General features: G+C 38.0%; 1 protein-coding gene across 1 annotated transcript in view; it reads right to left on the bottom strand.

Annotated features, from left to right (window-relative positions):
* Positions 1–17,958, bottom strand: part of LOC107670936 (phosphatase and actin regulator 3-like) — a 71,941-nt gene that overhangs the window by 20,058 nt on the left and 33,925 nt on the right. Inside the window, exons 2-8 of the mRNA XM_016463760.1 lie at positions 15,417–15,578; positions 13,581–13,655; positions 13,284–13,433; positions 11,628–11,846; positions 11,319–11,502; positions 9,771–9,961; positions 9,154–9,307 (exon numbers count right to left, since the gene is read on the bottom strand). Coding sequence (XP_016319246.1) covers positions 9,154–9,307; positions 9,771–9,961; positions 11,319–11,502; positions 11,628–11,846; positions 13,284–13,433; positions 13,581–13,655; positions 15,417–15,578 — 1,135 coding nt within the window. The remainder of the gene's footprint in view (positions 1–9,153; positions 9,308–9,770; positions 9,962–11,318; positions 11,503–11,627; positions 11,847–13,283; positions 13,434–13,580; positions 13,656–15,416; positions 15,579–17,958) is intronic.

The following is a 17,958-nucleotide window of genomic DNA, read 5'->3' as shown; positions in this document are numbered from 1 at the left end:
TTTATACAACAGTTCTTTCTGGTCCTCGAATCTGATTGGCTGATGAGAGTGCGATATTAGAGTCCAACAGAACTCCAGCAGCCGTTTCATCGTTTGTATCACTCCGCTTGCCGAAGTTGCCGTGTTTCTCACAGAAAGTGTCATGGCGGATGCCCAAATCCACTATAATTTAAAATATAATACTGTTTTGTGCCACGGAATTTAATTTTAGGCGAGAATGTACTTGTTTGGACTTCAATTATGTGGTTTGTTAATAAAGATAACGTCTATTTGAAAATTTGCTTCGACGTTTTCGGAGTTGTGAGCTCCAGGACATCAGCGGAAGTTCAGCGCTCATAAACCCACGGAGAGAGCGCTTCACCTCGGTCAGATCTTCTGGAATTTACCGCTGTCTCTGACCACACTATAGTGATTAAACATGAGATATCATTTGTTTTGGGTAAATCTAACGAGCAGTCTTTGGTCTCATTAATTTATTATTTGTTCCAGAGCAAATAGTTTTGGCAAAATCTCATCATGTTTATGTAACTTCAATGCTGTATATCAGAGCACTGCCTTGCAGTTCGAAGTTCCCATGAAAGGGAACGTCTCAGGTTACTTATGTAACCATGGTTCCCTGAGTAGGGAACGAGACACTGTGTCCTCTAGGTTTCTTGCCATGCTTCGGACGCAAGCTTCAGACGAAGAAGTGGATGATGTGTTCTCCCGGTGCCTATTTATACTATAGTCGCACCGGTAGGGATGTCATGGCTGTCGCCAGCCAACGTGTTGTTGGTGTTTTTTCAATGTATGCTTCAGACACGGGTCACGACGAGGCGTTCCCCATAGCGACCCCTAGAGGACGCAATGTCTCGTTCCCAACTCAGGGAACCATGGTTACATAAGTAACCTGAGACGTTTTACTGTAAATGTAACATTGTGCTGGGATATTTTGATGGCTCTGTTAATCAAGCTGTATAATTTAATCTGCTCTGTTTGGAGCAGATGGTGCCAGCGCGCTTCCATCATAACCAAAGATTGATTGACAATTTTTTTTTTCCACGAGTTAGATGCAAATATAGGTCAATATATAAACTGCCTTTTGGTACAGCATCGACGTATACTCAAAGAAATTAAAATGGAAAGTGAGATCTCTCAAATTGTTTCACCTAGATATCATTAAGAGGGCAATGTAAGTTTTGCACGTCACTTAAAGACTTTCTGTGTCAGATTCGCCACAGTCTCCAAATTCAGAGATTGCAATATGAACAACAGTTTTCTTCAAATTCTTTCAAGACCAAATGATCGATACTTCAATGAAACATGATTAAGATCCCATTAAGTCTTCTGAGCTATTAACCAACAGCCTCACAGCAATAAAAGCTTCCTCTTGGTACCCAGAACAAATGGTCAGAGCAGCATGTTTGGCTTCTGCTGAAAAGAGGGCATCAGATTTCTGTTGACTAGTCATTCTTGTGAGAGATGATTTCCCAGCACTGAACAAAGGAGACGATGTGTATGGTACACACGGCTCCCCTGCGGTCATTGCGACGGGGGGGAGCCGACACCTGTGTTTACCCAGTGCGCTCACAGAGCTCCAGTTACATGGCCGGCCGGTCCGCTCTGGATCCTCTGCTGTGGGCTTTCTGCTTCTCACAGTCTGACTCACTGCTGAGCGCATGGGTCATGAGAGCTGTTCACATGCTTTCATTACGCACTCATTTCTTGAGTTTCTTCCTGTAACACCCTAAGAGTAATTCAATACCATCATAAAGTTCCCTTCATATCTGGTCATCCAAGCATCTCCTTTTATTTCTGTATGAAAAACATTGATCTAGTTCAAGGGGGTTCAACATTTACAGGTCCAGGGATCCCCAACCAGACCCCCAGCCAACCCAAGTGTAAAACAACAATAACAAAAAATTGATTTTCTTAGTAACACTTTATAATAACATTACATTAATACATTGTATAATGATTAAGAGAAAATTAGTGAATAATCGAAAAAAAATTATAAATCTCTAATTGTTGCGTTCAACTTCGCCACAGACTCCTGGTGGATCCAGGTTGCTTATTATTTATTTAATTGTTTCTTATTATATGTTCACTGTTACTAATGTTCATACTTAAAGTTACAGTGTTACACCTAAAGGCTGGAATACACTAGAAAACAATTAAAATATGAACAGATTTAAAAAACAAAACAAAACAAAAAACTCTAATTTGTTATAGATATATGTATTAGTTATTAATGTTATTCAGTAATACAATAAGCTTTTAATGAATCAACTCAATGTTCCTTCATTACTAGTTCTAAAGTGACGTTTTGGAATTAGTAACGGAGGTTTGGGCTCAGCTGTTAAACTGTCAAATTTATATTTGAATCCGCCGCGGAAGGAAGTAGTTCTGCACAAAAGAGGGTTTTTAAAGACACTCCGTTGCTATTTTGTGTATGTATATTATATATATATATATACAGTAAATATATATTAAAATATTATTTTCCCAAAGACAAAAACTTTTATATAAATTAATTATTCATAAATAACAAACAATAATAATAATTATTATTATTATTATTAATATTATTATAAAAACCTCTGGGGAAAAAAACTGTATTGTATTTAATCATGCACATCGGTCCACATGAACTAGTATTTTTTTTTTGTTACTTTTTTGGCTTTTTACAAATTAATGTTACCATAAACAAAAGCTGAATTAGCTATAATATGAAAATACGAGTTTCACTTAAGACAAAAGTAAAAACATTTTGTTAGCCGATGTTTAATTTAGTTAACTACCTCTAAATAAAGGCAGCTTTGAAAGACAGAATGTCTTCAAATGTTACCTCAAATCAGTTTGTTGTAACATCCACTCAGAACACTCTTGCATTCTGGCTGTGAGTTTTTCACATGCTATCACTTCAAGTCAGAAAATCCAGTTGTTGAGCAATTATTGTGGAAAGTGACCACTCTAGACATTATGTCACACCCAAAACCAACATCATGTGAAGCCCATCATGTGCTGATTGAGTACAGTGATGAAGTTCATGGGTTCTGACACACACACACACACACACACACATATCAATATGAAATCCTAACACCCTGTGGCATGATCTGACCTAGGATCCATTTCTCTTAACCACTCAGTAGAGTTCATCCTCACAATTGTGTCCGCGATCAATCTGCAAGCGCTTGGTTGCGTAAGCGGAGGCCTTACATAAGCTGTTTGTGTGCGGCCCGTCTCAGACTCCCATCCGAGAGTGGCTCAGAGGAGACTGGACTCCAGAGGGGTTCCCTGTATACTTACACCTGTAACAACATGACACAGCGTAACCCTTCAGCCGAACCGTGTCTATATAGGCAACATTTCAGTTCTGAACATCCAGATTCCAACAACAGATGGCCAACAGTGAACTAAAGATTATAAACGACCATTGAAATGTAGCTGATCACAGTTTCCCAGAACATCTTCTGATCTCAGATTTTGTTTCTAAAAGCCTTAGTGCTTTGAACCTAAAAAAGAGCAACATCCTTCTTATTACTGACAAATTTGTCACAGAAGTGTGAAATACTGTGTGTGTTTACATAGAAAATCTGTGGCATCACACGACACAAAGGTAATTTTCCTCCGAAACCTGTCACATGGTAACAAGCATCAAGAGAGAATGACAGAGGAAGGTGAGACCTCTGCCGAACTCATCATAGCTCCACATGTAATTAGTACATGCTAATTACACACCACTGAGGTTCAGTAGACTAGAGTAACTTAAAGACATTAAGCTGTCAGGAATTTTATTTGAAAACATTTATTTGACATGTTCACAACATTACTCTGACGCGTCAACTAATGGAGGTTGGGGCAGGACTATCTATTTTGCTTGGAGTTGCTTGCTTGCTCGTGAACAAACCGCTAACCACAGACTCACGCTGTTTGTACTACAGACCTTGTTTAGGAAATGTGCTCGTACTAGGGCTGCAACGAATGATTATTTTCATAATTGATTAGTTCAACGATTACTAGTCAAGTCAAGTCACCTTTATTTATGTAACGCATTTAACAATACAGATTGTGTCAAAGCAGCTTTACAGTATTAAATAGGAAAATAGTGTGTAGTAATGCAAAAGGACAACAGTAAACACTCAATTTGCAGTTAAAGTCAGTTCATCATTGATTTAGTGATGTCACTGTCCAGTTCAGTTTAGTTCATATAGTATCTGTGCAATCAAGTCGACAATATAGCTGGAAATTAAGGGTCCCTGACCAAGCAAGCCAGAATGATTAATCGACTAATCGTCAGTTATTTCACAGATTAATCAGCTTTGATCGATTATTCAGATTCGTTAAAATATTGCATATTCTATATATACATATAGAGCTGCATTATAGCAGGAAATAAAGTTGAAATTATAACTGAACTTGACACTGACACTGCTATTTTCAAGTTTAATATCATAAAGCTGCTTGCTTTAAAGCAATCCTTTGCAGAAAGTGTTACATAAATAAACGTGACGTGACTGGAGCGAACAGCTGGTGCAGACATCCACATCACTATGATCCGATGCTTTCTTAACTGCTGCTTTCTCAGCTCTGTCATGTTTGTTGTGTGTTTATTTCGGTATTTTAAGGAAAGTGCATAGCTTATATTTACATGTTCATCTAAACGTCGCTCTTAAAGCACTGCTTGTGTATATCAATCTTATTTTTACCCCTAACCAAAGAATAAAAAATAACTTGCCTGTGATTATTGGGCCTTCACACATGACAGCATTTTCTGTGTGTAGTTTTGTAAAACTTTCCCACACTCTACGTCAGTCCTGTGTTCCCGTGTCTTGTGTTTTTCTCCCCATGTTCTCCCCATTACCTAGCTTCTCCCTCGTGTCAATTATGCTCATTTGTTTCAGCTGGTTCCTGTTAATTTCCTTGATTAGTCCCATTACTTAAGCCCTGTGTCTTTCCATGTCTAGCATCCTGTAATGTTCGTCTACCCCCTCTACTACGTGTGCTTTGCTTTGATTTTGTGTAAATAAAGACTTACTTCACGGATTCCCCTACGTCTCCTTGATCCTTTGCTCCTCGCTCCATCACAGTAGCAGCAGCATCGTGACAGAATACCGGACCAGCAAAAAGTGAGCGGTGCCTCTTCTCCCCGTGTTTTTTTTCCGTTTTTTAAAAGTGTTTTTGTTCCCGTAGGGATCTCCCCTTTGTTGAGTTTGCCATGGAATTCTGCGGGCTCGCGGCTAGGATAGCATTTGATGATGCCACGCTGAATTCTCTGTTCTGGATCGGGGTCAATTACCATCGCCCCGTGGACCTCCCAGACACCACTGGACTATGCTGGAGGGAAGGGATCCTCCGGTGTCTGGAGAGCATCCAGCCCTGATCCAGAACTGCTCCTCAGTCAAGTCAGTCGGCCATTCCTCAGTCAAGCCTGCCGGCCGCTCGGAAATCAAGGCCGCCGGCCGCTGCACTCTCAAGCCCGCCGGCTGCTCAGCAGTCAAGCCCGCCGGCCGCTCCGATGTCAAGCCCACCGGCAGCTCCGAAGTCAAGCCTGCTGGCCATTCTGAAGTCAGGCCCGCCAGCGGTTCCATTGTTGCCCGCGGCACTCTCAAGCCCGCCGGCCGCTCCAATGTCAAGGCTGCCGGCCGCGGCATTCTCAAGCCTGTCGGCCGTTCCAGAATCAGGCCCGCCGGCGGTTCCATTGTCAAGCCCGCCGGTCGGTTCACTCTCAAGCCCTCAGCTAACAGCTGCACAATCCTTAACCCCAAGTCAAGGGAGGAATTTAAGGAGGAAGCGACTGTTGGCTCCAGACCCTGAGCCCGCTCCAGTGCCGGCTCCAGCCCCTGAGCCCACTCCAGTGTCGGCTCCAGCCCCTGAGTCCCCGAGTCTCCCCCGGGAGGGGGGAGAAAAGTCAGTCCTGTGTTCCCGTGTCTTGTGTTTTTCTACCCATGTTCTCCCCATTACCTAGTTTCTCCCTCGTGTCAATTATGTTCATATGTTTCAGCTGGTTCCCGTTAATTTCCTTGATTAGTCCCATTACTTAAGCCCTGTGTCTTTCCATGTCTAGCATCCTGTATTGTTTGTCTATCCACTCTGCTACGTGTGCTTTGCTTTGATTTTGTGTAAATAAAGACTTACTTCACGGATTCCCCTATGTCTCCTCACTCCGTCACTGTAGCATCACCATCGTGACACTCTACTGGTTTGGCATTGTTTGCATGTCTCATAAGTGTCTTCTTTTTTTGGATTGCCGAATTACAGTCTTGCGCTACAGCACCACACTGGTCAGACTGTGTTATTGCAGGCCCTTATATTAGGTCATATGAGATCAAATGTTCACTACTCACTGCTGTGTGTGTACTTGGATGGGTTAAATGCAGAGCACATGGGTTAGCATGGATTACCACACTTGGCTACATGCCACTTCACTTAAATTTTTATTTTCAACGCTGTGGAAAATGTTGACAAATCGTTTCAGCCCTAGCTCGTACTTACCTAAACTATGTAACGGTGATCACCTAGGGGGCAATGCAATGGGTAAAATAATCCCACAGATGTAGGAGGGACTTTGCTGACTTAAGTCACTAAAGCCCAAAGCACACAACATATGCCTTTCACATAACCTTTCAAAGTATCATCTTTATCCAGTTCCTGCACTATTTCTCTTCAGAAATTAAATATGACAAAAATGTATCATTTAAATGTATCTATCTATCTTATATTCTTTTAAAGTAGAGTTTTGTGAATATCTGAACCCCCTGACACAAATGTGGCAACCTATTGTTGTTTCATTCTCCACTGGTTTGTTGCTAGAGTTTTTCCTTCTCATCCGTTTCTTGTTTGACCGCAAAACAACACCTAGCATCAGTGCTGCCACCTTGTGGATCATCTAATCAGTGCAAAACAATTCAATGTGCATGTGTGTCTTGAGCATACAGAGAAAGCATGGTTAGAAAAATCAGTCCAGCTTTAGTAAAGGAAGCAGTTGCTTAGTAGAAGCGTCCATTAGACAGTGGCCGGTTAGCAGTCTTTGCTCTGTTCCTCTTTCTCCAGCAACTCTCCAGTTATTTACAGCCATTGGGATTACACACACCATTCTCATTAATATTTTATTAGCTCACTTATAATTACAGCTGAGGAGGATGAATACAGTGGAACCTAGAGGACACTGGCAGAAATTGCTGTTTATTACGCAGTCACTGAGGAGGCATAACCAGTTAATGACTTGAACAACTTAAGCAAGAAACATAAATGATAAATGAGCCCATCCCATGAGGATGCCTGAAGGTGGTCTCCAAGAAACGAAATTCAAAGCGAGAATAAAAATACCACTAAGAATGAGCAGGCTTGCAAAGACTGTGTTGATTGTTTTTTTCTCTAAATGAAATGGCTTTCAAACCTCTTACGGTAAGCAGATGTCCTGTTTTGCATGGGAAGGTCCTGTATTTCCCAGGAAACAGAGGACATCTGGCTACCCTAAAAGCTAGCTTAAAGTTTTCTGGAGAGCCAGACAAAAAGAGGTTTATCTGACTATTGCTCTATGCAAATCTGTGACGCCCTTAAATATCTAAACCGTTTACCTTTTGAAACACCCGCCCCACTGTCTGTTTTTTTAACTGATTTAATAGATCATTTTTCACGGCACAAAAATATCCATATACTCATAAAAAATCTGTAAGGATCACAGTTGAGGAATTGCAGACATTAGTTGGTCTTGGGTTCAGAAAATCTCCAAAACATCAGACGCCACCTACATAACCACAACTTGTTTGGGAGGGTTACTATAAAAAAGCTTTTGCTACCATCAAATAACAAACTCATGCACCTACAGTTTGCCAAACATTACTGGAACTTTTAGTGGAACTCTTTAGAGAAATTAGGCCAAAAAAGCTTTTTGGAGACACAACTAGGAATGGATTTGGCACAGACAGAAGTTCTAACAACTAAAAGGTCCCTGTGAAGTATACTGATGGATGTGTGGCGTATTTTTCATTCAAAGGCCCCCGGACAGCTTGTGAGGGGGAGACATGATATCATAAACTACCAGTACATGCTAACACAGCTGACTGACTATCAGGAAGCCTTGGCCATGGTTGAATCTTCTAGCAGAACAATGATCCAAAGCCCACCTCAAAATCACACAAACTTAAAATGAACACAAAAACGCTTCACTGACTTGAGAATCAAGGTTTCGCCAACCTCATCCAGTCTGCTGACTCAAATCCCACAGAAAACAAAGGGTGGCAATACTAGTGTGTGATCATTTGCTTGGGTTTCACAGAAATAGACATGTTATAGCTCCCCCTACTGGTTGACATGCAGTTCATATGTATTGTAAGTACTGTACGCACACATGTACTGCATGGTCATTAAATTGATGGCTAAAAAAAAAAAAACCCCGATGCAACACGAACCAGAAATCACCAATATCTCATAGTGCAACATAGCAATTTTTCAAGGATATCCATTTTTGTGTTCCATGAAAGCCCAAGGGTTAGTTAATAACGACCGAATTTTCATTTTTAAGGCAGAGTATTCTTTAACAAAATGTTCCTTAACCCTAATAGTACATACACTTTCCAAAGCTAAATTATAACGTACATCTACACAATACAGTCCTAAAAAGTTTGTTTTCTCCATTTGTTTCCAATGCACGAGTCATTCAGACCACCTTTAAAACTAGTAGTCCTCAAAAATTGGTCACAGGTCTGTTCTGATTGCAGACAGCAGGGGGAAAACAACGCTAAAAGCAAATAATAACATGCAACTAACCATAAAATAATGCACTGGCAGGATGGGAAAATAAACGTATGAACATTTAATTAAAAGGGACAAAAAATTCCCATATCTTTTAGCATTTTTGTTTACTTTTGTGTGACAAGCAATTTTACTTCTGCATTGTGTCCGTACTGGATGTCTAATGTAAAATCAGGGCACTAAAGCAACGAAAATGTTGAAAACAGCAAGTGCTGATGAATATTTTCTGTGAATAGAAAGTTCAGAAGAACTTTTAAATTAAACGAATGTATCCTTGGGGAATAAAAGTATTCATTTCTTTTAAAAAATCTTACCGACCCAAACTTTTGATCAGTAGTGTATATTAAATGTGAATGAAACTTTAATCCACCTTCGCAGCATCAGTATGGCAGGACATGGAATAACCAGACTCACTTGGCAAGCTTCATTTCAATCTGCTGGCGGATCTCCTGGCGTTCCTGATCACTGCGCACAGGGAAGATGTTCCTGTCCTCCAGCTCCTGTTTGCTGGGTCTGTTACGCAGCTTTACTGCCAGAAGCTCTTTTCTTATTCGTCGTGGAAGTGTACCTGCACAGACCCAAACACATGTTCATATGATCATTTATGAGGGTAAAATGGACCAACAAGGGCCAGGCATGTTCATATATATATATATATATATATATATATTTTATGAATATAAATACTAATTACAGTGAGAAACACCCAAAACAAAAGCACTAAAACTGAAAATATTAAAATAAAATAATTTAAAATATTACACTATTGACTGAATTAAGATATATTCCAATATATTAATGAATACTATATATAAATAATGCTAAAATAACACTGATCCCAAATCTCAGTTTGAATCCCCAACTCTAAGTGTAAGCAATACTAATAACGATAGTCTGTCCTTTTTAGACATTTTCAATTTTTGTTTTATTAAACAGACACTTTGCAAATATTGTTAAGTAGCTAATGTAAAAAAAAAAAAAAAAGATTCTTATTTAACACTGATGTCCACAATCAGCACAAAGCAACAGACCAGAGATGACGGACTCGTTCCAGCTGTCCTGGTCACTGTAGTATTCATCCAGACGCATGTTCTCCTTGTTCTCTTCGGCCTCTTGTTTGTTCTGCACCTCTTCGCTCGGCTCATTCTCAGTGCTGGCGGTGCGGGACAGCCGTCCATCCGAACGCCGTCTGGGTGAGCTACGGATCTCCTTACTATGGAAACTATGCAAAAGCATAAATGTGCGTGTACAAAATGACTGAAAAAATGGTTAATGCATCTGAACTCCCTGACTGTGTTTGATTTCCCATACTGTCTCATCTGAGGGTTAAATACAGTTAAATGTACCATGTTTATACCTGAGAAGTCACACTACAGGAATAGTATGTGAGAACCCAACCGGTCAGCAGTCAAACATGTTGTGATACATTTTATAATAGCAAGGTGCCATCATTAAATTGCCACATGCACAAATTATGTTTAAAAAAAATTATTTTCAATGCACAATGACACATTACTGTTTAATAAAGTTTGGGGTCAGAAACTTTTGTTGCTGTTGTTGTTGTTGTTGAAGAACATTAATACTTTTATTCAGCAAAGACACATTAAATTAATCAAAAGTGACTACAAATTACCATTTCTATTTCAAATAAATGCTATTCTTTTGAAGTTTCTATTCATCAAAGAATTCTGAAAAATAAAACTAATCATGATTTCCACGAAAACATTTGGCAGTACAACCGTTTTCAACATTGATAAAAATCAGAAATGTTTTTTGAGCAGCAAATCAGCATATTAGAATAATTTCTGAAGGATCATGTGACACTGAAGACTGGAGTAATGATGCTGAAAATTCAGCTTTGATCACAGCAGTCAGTTACAGTTTAACTGATACTCGCATAGAAAAACGCTATTTTAAATTGTAATAATATTTTTGTATTTTTTTGGTCAAATAAATGCAGTTCTGGTGAGACTTATTTTGAAAAACATTAAAATATCTTACTGACCCCAACCTTTGAACAGTAATGTACCTATCATGTGACTGCGTATCACAAAATTCATATGAAATACAGAGTTCTGGCATGAAACTCTAGACGGCGCAGTCCAATAGGTACTCAATCTGACCTAATGACATCATTATCACATGGCACAGCTGATTGGTTCTCTCCTGTATCGGTAGCCAATGAGCTCGCTGCTCAACATTCAAATATATAACTAGTGCTTGCCGTAGCAGTGCAGCTTGCTTCAGAAACCCTCCACCTTCCCCAACTCCACCTGTATTGATCTGCTACGAGGTGATTCATATGTGTTATATGTACAGCAGCAGTATTTCTTACATGCTCACAGCAGCATGTTGTGGATGTATTAGCAGTAGCAAGTCTCTGTACTTGCTCTGCTGCAGCAGCAGCGTAGCAGATCTGTTCCGCCAAGACCAAATACATTAACATTGTCATGTACATTACCATGCCAATCCCTCCGAGAGTTGTCATGACAGAACTACATCTATATGGTGCTTTTAATAAATGATTAGGGAATCTGGATAAATGATTCCTGAAGGACTGTCCCGCGTGAGTGTCTCACCTGTCCTGCCGGTGTTTGGTGGCCAGCGCACGGTGCAGTTCCTCGATGATGCAGCTAGGGGGCATCAGACCTAAGTGAGGGGAGCCGGTGGGAGTGGAGATCCTGCCCCGCAGGGCATCTTTGGGCAGGGTGAAGTTCCTGGGCAGCGTGGCAGGAGCGGGCCTGCTCTGATTAGAGTGGGTACCTAACGGACAAGAGCAAAAATAAAAACTGTTGTGACTAATTTAATTTCATTATTACTTAAAACAAGCACTCTTCTGAACAAATCTAGAAAACTATTATACATGCATCTGATAAATTGATACGGACTGTCGAGGCTGCCCGGTCTAGTAAGCAGCTTCACAGGAGGTTTGGCTGGAGGAGTGTGGACTTCTCTGAGTGGCGCCTCCTCTTTTTTCTGCTCATGGCACTCAGGGGCCTCAGGGGGCCCCACACTGGCCCCTCTGTTTGAGGCATCGACACAGGTCTCCTCATCCTCACTTTGTTCAAGTTCCCCTTCTGTGTCTATCATCCCTGTGGCGTCTCGCGCTGTAAAGAGATCAGGCCAGAAAAGAGCGTTCTGTAATCTCTGCCACCACCTAGTGCTAATTCAGCACAGCTCATTCTGTCAAGCCTAGTAAAAAAAGTCATATATTTCAAATACATTTATTTCATACTAAGTATAGTTCAAATCGATCGACAAATTTACTAACATATCGCTCGAGACTTACTGATATAAAAATCATAATTAAACTTTATTTGCAGTACTGCTTGTGCACATTTCTTAATATTAAGCCTAAAATGTGTTTTAATGTCACTATTGATGAGGATTGCATGGTCTTTGAATATTATCAGTCTTTAAATGCAAGATATTTAAAGTGTACCTGAAGTACACTTTAGCACAATCAAATACACTTCCGTATATCTTTAGTTGGACTTCAGGACTAATGTTGCACAATTCAAGTGCATTAAGCACAAAATTAGTTGTTCCAGTTTAGCAGACTTTAAGTTTTCCAGTTTAGTATAACAAAAGCACTACTGCAGGGTATTTTTATCAAGTACATAAATATGTAACTGTATTTGTAGTATGCTTAGCATGAAATAAATGTTTTTTTCAAATTCGTTTTAGTAAATTTATTTTTCACAAGTGAAGACAACAGATTTGTCCGTTTTCAACATATGAATGAGTCATCACTTGTTACAAAAAAAAAAATCATACAAAAAGACAAAGCGAAAATGTGCATAACCTGCATACATATCAATTCTAACATATATTACACTTTTTTTTTTTAAAAAGAGATTTTTGGAGTATGTCTTAAAAGAAAATATTGTTTTAGTCTTTATTTCATGTTCACTTCAGTGTGTCACTTGCCATTTCTTGTCATTTATTTTAGCAATTTCTAAATGAAAACTGTTTATACACTCATTTTTTTCAGTGTCAGTATCAAGATGATGTGCAACCTATTTTGCTTCCCTAATGAGTCATATTTCTGAAACTGAATATTCAACAATAAATAAATAAGTAAAGAAAGAAATCATATGGAAATTGTTTTTGTCCATTAATGTGAGTTTGCAGTGCATTGTGGGGCATCTGCTCCTTTCCACTGGCCTAGTTTTTGGCTTTTTGACCAGGACTTGCACTGAAAAAATTTGGTGTATTCTTTACTTTAAAATCATTTTCTCTCAGAAATTGCTAACAAATTTCACAAATAATGACAAAGAAATGACAAATGACACATTGAATTAAATGTTGAAGTAGAAAGACTTAAGTATTTCCTTGTATAACATTCTCCAATAATCTTTGTTTTATTTACAACTTGGAAAAATCAAGTGGTCTTGGTCAAGTTCACCCACCAGAGCACTAAATTACAAAAACATTATTGTAGAAACACTGCAACTGTGATAGAGTTAACAGCATCAATTTTCACTCCATGTTGGCTCTCAGTCATCCGTTTTGCAGAAGGCCCTGCGTTCACGGATCCTGACCTGCGGACAGATTGTCCTCATCAGACCCGAGATCCTCGGTGTTGCTGGCCAGCGGAGCCATGGGCTCATCCTCGCGTTCCTCTCCGTCAGACTCGTCCAGCGCTGGGGCTCCTGCCTCGTCTGGACTCACGCCACACGCCAGGCCAGACTCTGCAAGCACGGGAAAAACGGCTGTCATCACGTTCTCATAAAAGCCTCCTAACTCTGCTGGTGGTCAAACAGGAGCAGGTGATCTCGCTAACGTTACGCCTGCACGCTGCTGCTGACAGCGGGGAGCTGAAGAGTGATGTTTCTCACCCATGCCAGCCTCTGCCAGGCCCTTCCTGACAAGATCGTCACGATTCTGCCTGCTGGGCACTTTCCTCTCCAGCCCTGCAGATACCATCAGACAGAGTCAAATATAGATCTCACTGAACACAAACACTAACACTACAGTCCTTCAGTCTCTAAATCAAGCAGTGTACGAGAGATACTGAGAATCAATTATAAAAATCAACACTATCAAAATTAATTTATTGCATGCGATAAATTAAAAATGTTTAGCAATGTAAAAAAATGTTTAACACCATTAACACATTTATTCAGTTTGACATTGGAACTCTTTTATTCAACAAACAATAAGCAATAAAATTAAAGGTCAAGCTTTATTTTGAAAAAAAGAGGAACAACTAAAGACTGATATCATAGACATTTTTATAATAAATATACATCTTTCTAGTTATGTCAAGCTCTAAAATATTTTATCTGATAGAAACTGCAATCTGTGAGAAAATAATTATAATAATGATTAATGAGTAAATAATTATTATACAACCATTATTACCAATGAATTGTAATGACTTTTCTGGTAATTTGTGATTACAGGGTTTTAAAATAATAATAATAATAATAATAATAATAATAATAATAATAATAATAATAATAATAATAATAATAATAATAATAATAATAATAATAATAATAATAATAATAATAATAATAATTATTATTATTATTATTATTTTAAAACCCTGTAATCACAAATTACCAGAAAAGTCATTACAATTCATTGGTAATAATGGTTGTATAATAATTATTTACTCATTAATCATTATTATAATTATTTTCTCACAGATTGCAGTTTCTATCAGATAAAATATTTTAGAGCTTGACATAACTAGAAAGATGTATATTTATTATAAAAATGTCTATGATATCAGTCTTTAGTTGTTCCTCTTTTTTTCAAAATAAAGCTTGACCTTTAATTTTATTGCTTATTTTAAAACATTTGTAATTGTGGAATTTATTAATTTATAAGTATTTTATTTAATTACTTTATTATTATTATTATTATTATTATTATAAAAGATTTTTATATAAATCTAAGCAATTACATTTAAATAATGTTTTAAATAAATATTTATATAAACATCTAAATATTTAATTAAACTAATTTTAATTATTTAATAAAATATTTAATAAAAAATTTGCACTCTTCGTTTCTGTACATTAAAAATGTCAGAAAGGTTGAGAACCTTTGCTCTAGGTCTTGTAGCTTTAATTAAACGGTAAAATTATTACACTTAATTTCATCATTTTATTAAAGGAATGATCAGTGTTCAATACAAGTTTATGTCAATTGACAACATGTGTGGTGTAATTAATAAGAAAAACGTTTTTGACTAAACAAACAGCTTTTACCTGTTACTCGTCTGTTTCTGACAGTCTATCAGTTCATGCACTAGGTGAGGATTTTTCAGAGTATTTCTGCAGATTATATTACGCCAGTAGATGTTTATGACTGAGTCACTGAATCACTCATTCAACCAGTTTAGACTCATTCAGGGGAAAAAAACACTACCATTCTGCTTAGAAATGATCAGCACTGTGGACAAATAAAGACAAAGTAAGTTGCACTATTTTACTGTTTAAAATGTAAGTTACTCAATATTGACTTCTTGTTTATTGAACTGTAGGCATGAGACCACAGTCTCCCCTGCTGATATTTCAATTAATCACACTGTTGCTTGAACAATTTTTCTTACATTTAGCATTAACCTGTCAGAATCTAGAAATGGAACTATTACTTTTACTACTGAAATTACAGTAATATAATGTAATAGCATGAAAGCTGAAATGCTTTTCCTAACTCACCTGTAGAGCCCTGTCTCAGTTTTTCATTTTTCTTTTTCCTCCACTTCCAGGGCTTGAAGATGCGTCCCAGGCTGGCCAGTTTGCTGTTGCGGCGGATGGGGGGGGTTCGGACCCCTGACACCAGACAACCGGCGTGAAGCACTCTGTGCTGATCCATCACATCTACAACAAAACACAGACCAGCAGAAACGTGCTGAACCTAAAGCTGTCCACTCCTGATATTAAAGGGATAGTTCACCCCAAAATAAAAATTATGTCATTCATTACTCACCCTCGTGTCGTTCCAAACCTGTAAGACCTTTGATCATCTTCAGAACAAAAATTAACTTTAATTTTACGAGAATAGCTTCGTAAAATTAGGGTTGAACCACTGATGTCACATGGACTATTTTACTGATGTCCTTACTATGTTTCTGGGCCTGGGAACATTTCAGTTGCATTGCTGTCTATGGGAGGGTCAGAGAGCTCTCGGATTTCATCAAAAATATCTTAATTTGTGTTCCGAAGATGAACGAAGGTCTTATGGTTTTGGAACGACACGAGGGTGAGTAATTAATGACAGAATTTTCATTTTTGGGCGAACTATCCCTTTAACAAGTTACAACCAGTCCGATTTCAGATTCTGAAAGTTCTGTGTAAATGAACCGTGAAAGTTTCAATCTGATTTACAAATAGGTTTACATTTGCATTACATGTATTAAAAACAAAACTTTAGTCTGAACTGGTGAAAGCCACTGCAATAATGTAATCAGAGCTACCGTCAGTACCGTGTTTTCCCCACGATGACATTTCTAACAAGACTGCTGACATATGTGATCCTGGAGCACAAAAGCAGTCTTAAGTCGCTGGGGTATATTTGTAGCAATAGACAAAAAAACATTGTATGGGTCAAAATTATCGATTTTTCTTTTATGCCAAAAATCATTAGCATATTAAGTAAAGATCATGTTCCATTAAGATATTTTGTAAATTTCCTACCATAAATATATCAAACTTCATTTTTGATTAGTAATATGCATTGCTAAGAACTTCATTTGGACAACTTTAAAGGAGATTTTCTCAATATTTAGATTTTTTTGCACCCTCAGATTCCAGATTTTCAAATAGTTGTATCTCGGCCAAATATCCTGTCCTATCCTAACAAACCATACATCAATGGATAGCTTATTTATTCAGCTTTCAGATGATGTATAAATCTCAATTTTGAAAAATTGACCCTTATGACTGGTTTTGTGGTCCAGGGTCACATATCTGTTAGAAGAGCTTTTTTAGCAAATATTTAGTAGATATTCAGTCTCATCCACTGACTAGTTCATAATGTATGAGATGTAAATAAACACACTGTATATACAGTACGTTCATAAGTCATAAAACCTATGTAAACACACACAGCACAGAACTGCATTTCTGAAGTGTTTTTGAATCTGATTCAGAAAACGGTCAGATTCAAGCATTTGCATGCTTATTTTTTCCCCCGTTGATTAAATTATTTCAGGTCTACCCCACTTCTTTCAATCTGATCGAGCTTTCTCTTGGATTGAGCTCATCTGGATCAATTGAGGTTTTTACATGAAGGCTTTTCAGTCTGACAAAACATCAGTCTGATTATAGAGTTATTAATTGGGTGCATGTAAATGTAGCTACTGACTGCATCACAAAACATTTCGGATGCAGTTCACACCAGTATTTGGTGTTGTCCACTTGACATCAGAACACCTGAGACAGATGTTAATAACAGCTGCAAAAGGGGCCAATGATATTCTCTGGGGAGTGAATGGTGTCTGCATACAGCAACAAGGCCTGTGTCGAATCTCAAGACACATGGCTGAGCATTTGCTGGGCCAACAGTATTTGTTTACCACAGCATATGGGTCATCTCCCCGAAGGCAAAACATTAGTTTCAATTCAAAAGCTAAAGAAACACATGAAAAACTGACCAGAAATGGATCTGTTACTCTGAAAAGTTCTGTTGTTATTTACTCAACCTCATGTTGTTCGAAACCTCGATGATATTCTTCCTTCCAAAGAAGACAAAAAGAGAAATTGTGAAAAACATTTATGCTGCTCTTTTCCCTTTCGTTAAAAAAGGACTAAAACAAGATGAAAAACAGTACAAAATCAGTGCATTATAGCCTCCTGAGACCCAGATATGGAGTTTTTGTCTCTGTAGAGGACATGATATGCTAGTGAATTGGTATTTAAAGATGGCTGACAATAATTTAGTGATAAAATTGTAGAAATATGATAATATTCTGTAATTATCATTTAAATCTGATTCATTTTCAAATTGCTTGTCATAAATCAACATCTTAGGAAAATGTTATGGGGTTTCAAATCAAAATATTACTTTCTGTTATAATTGTATACATGTCCACTGTAGAGAACACTGGGACTAAAATAATGTTTATTATGCATTTTGGAAGACAAAACAATTGAATAGGAAACTATATCAATATTTTCATGAAATTATTACTCCCATTATTACACTTGTTTTTTACAACATGCTGTCCAAACAGCACATTAATATGCATCCTTAAACAAA

This window comes from Sinocyclocheilus anshuiensis, unplaced genomic scaffold (genome assembly GCF_001515605.1).
Source record: "Sinocyclocheilus anshuiensis isolate Anshui unplaced genomic scaffold, SAMN03320099.WGS_v1.1 scaffold1503, whole genome shotgun sequence".
NCBI classification, from domain to species: domain Eukaryota; kingdom Metazoa; phylum Chordata; class Actinopteri; order Cypriniformes; family Cyprinidae; genus Sinocyclocheilus; species Sinocyclocheilus anshuiensis.
This window is presented reverse-complemented; position numbering and strand designations above follow the sequence as displayed.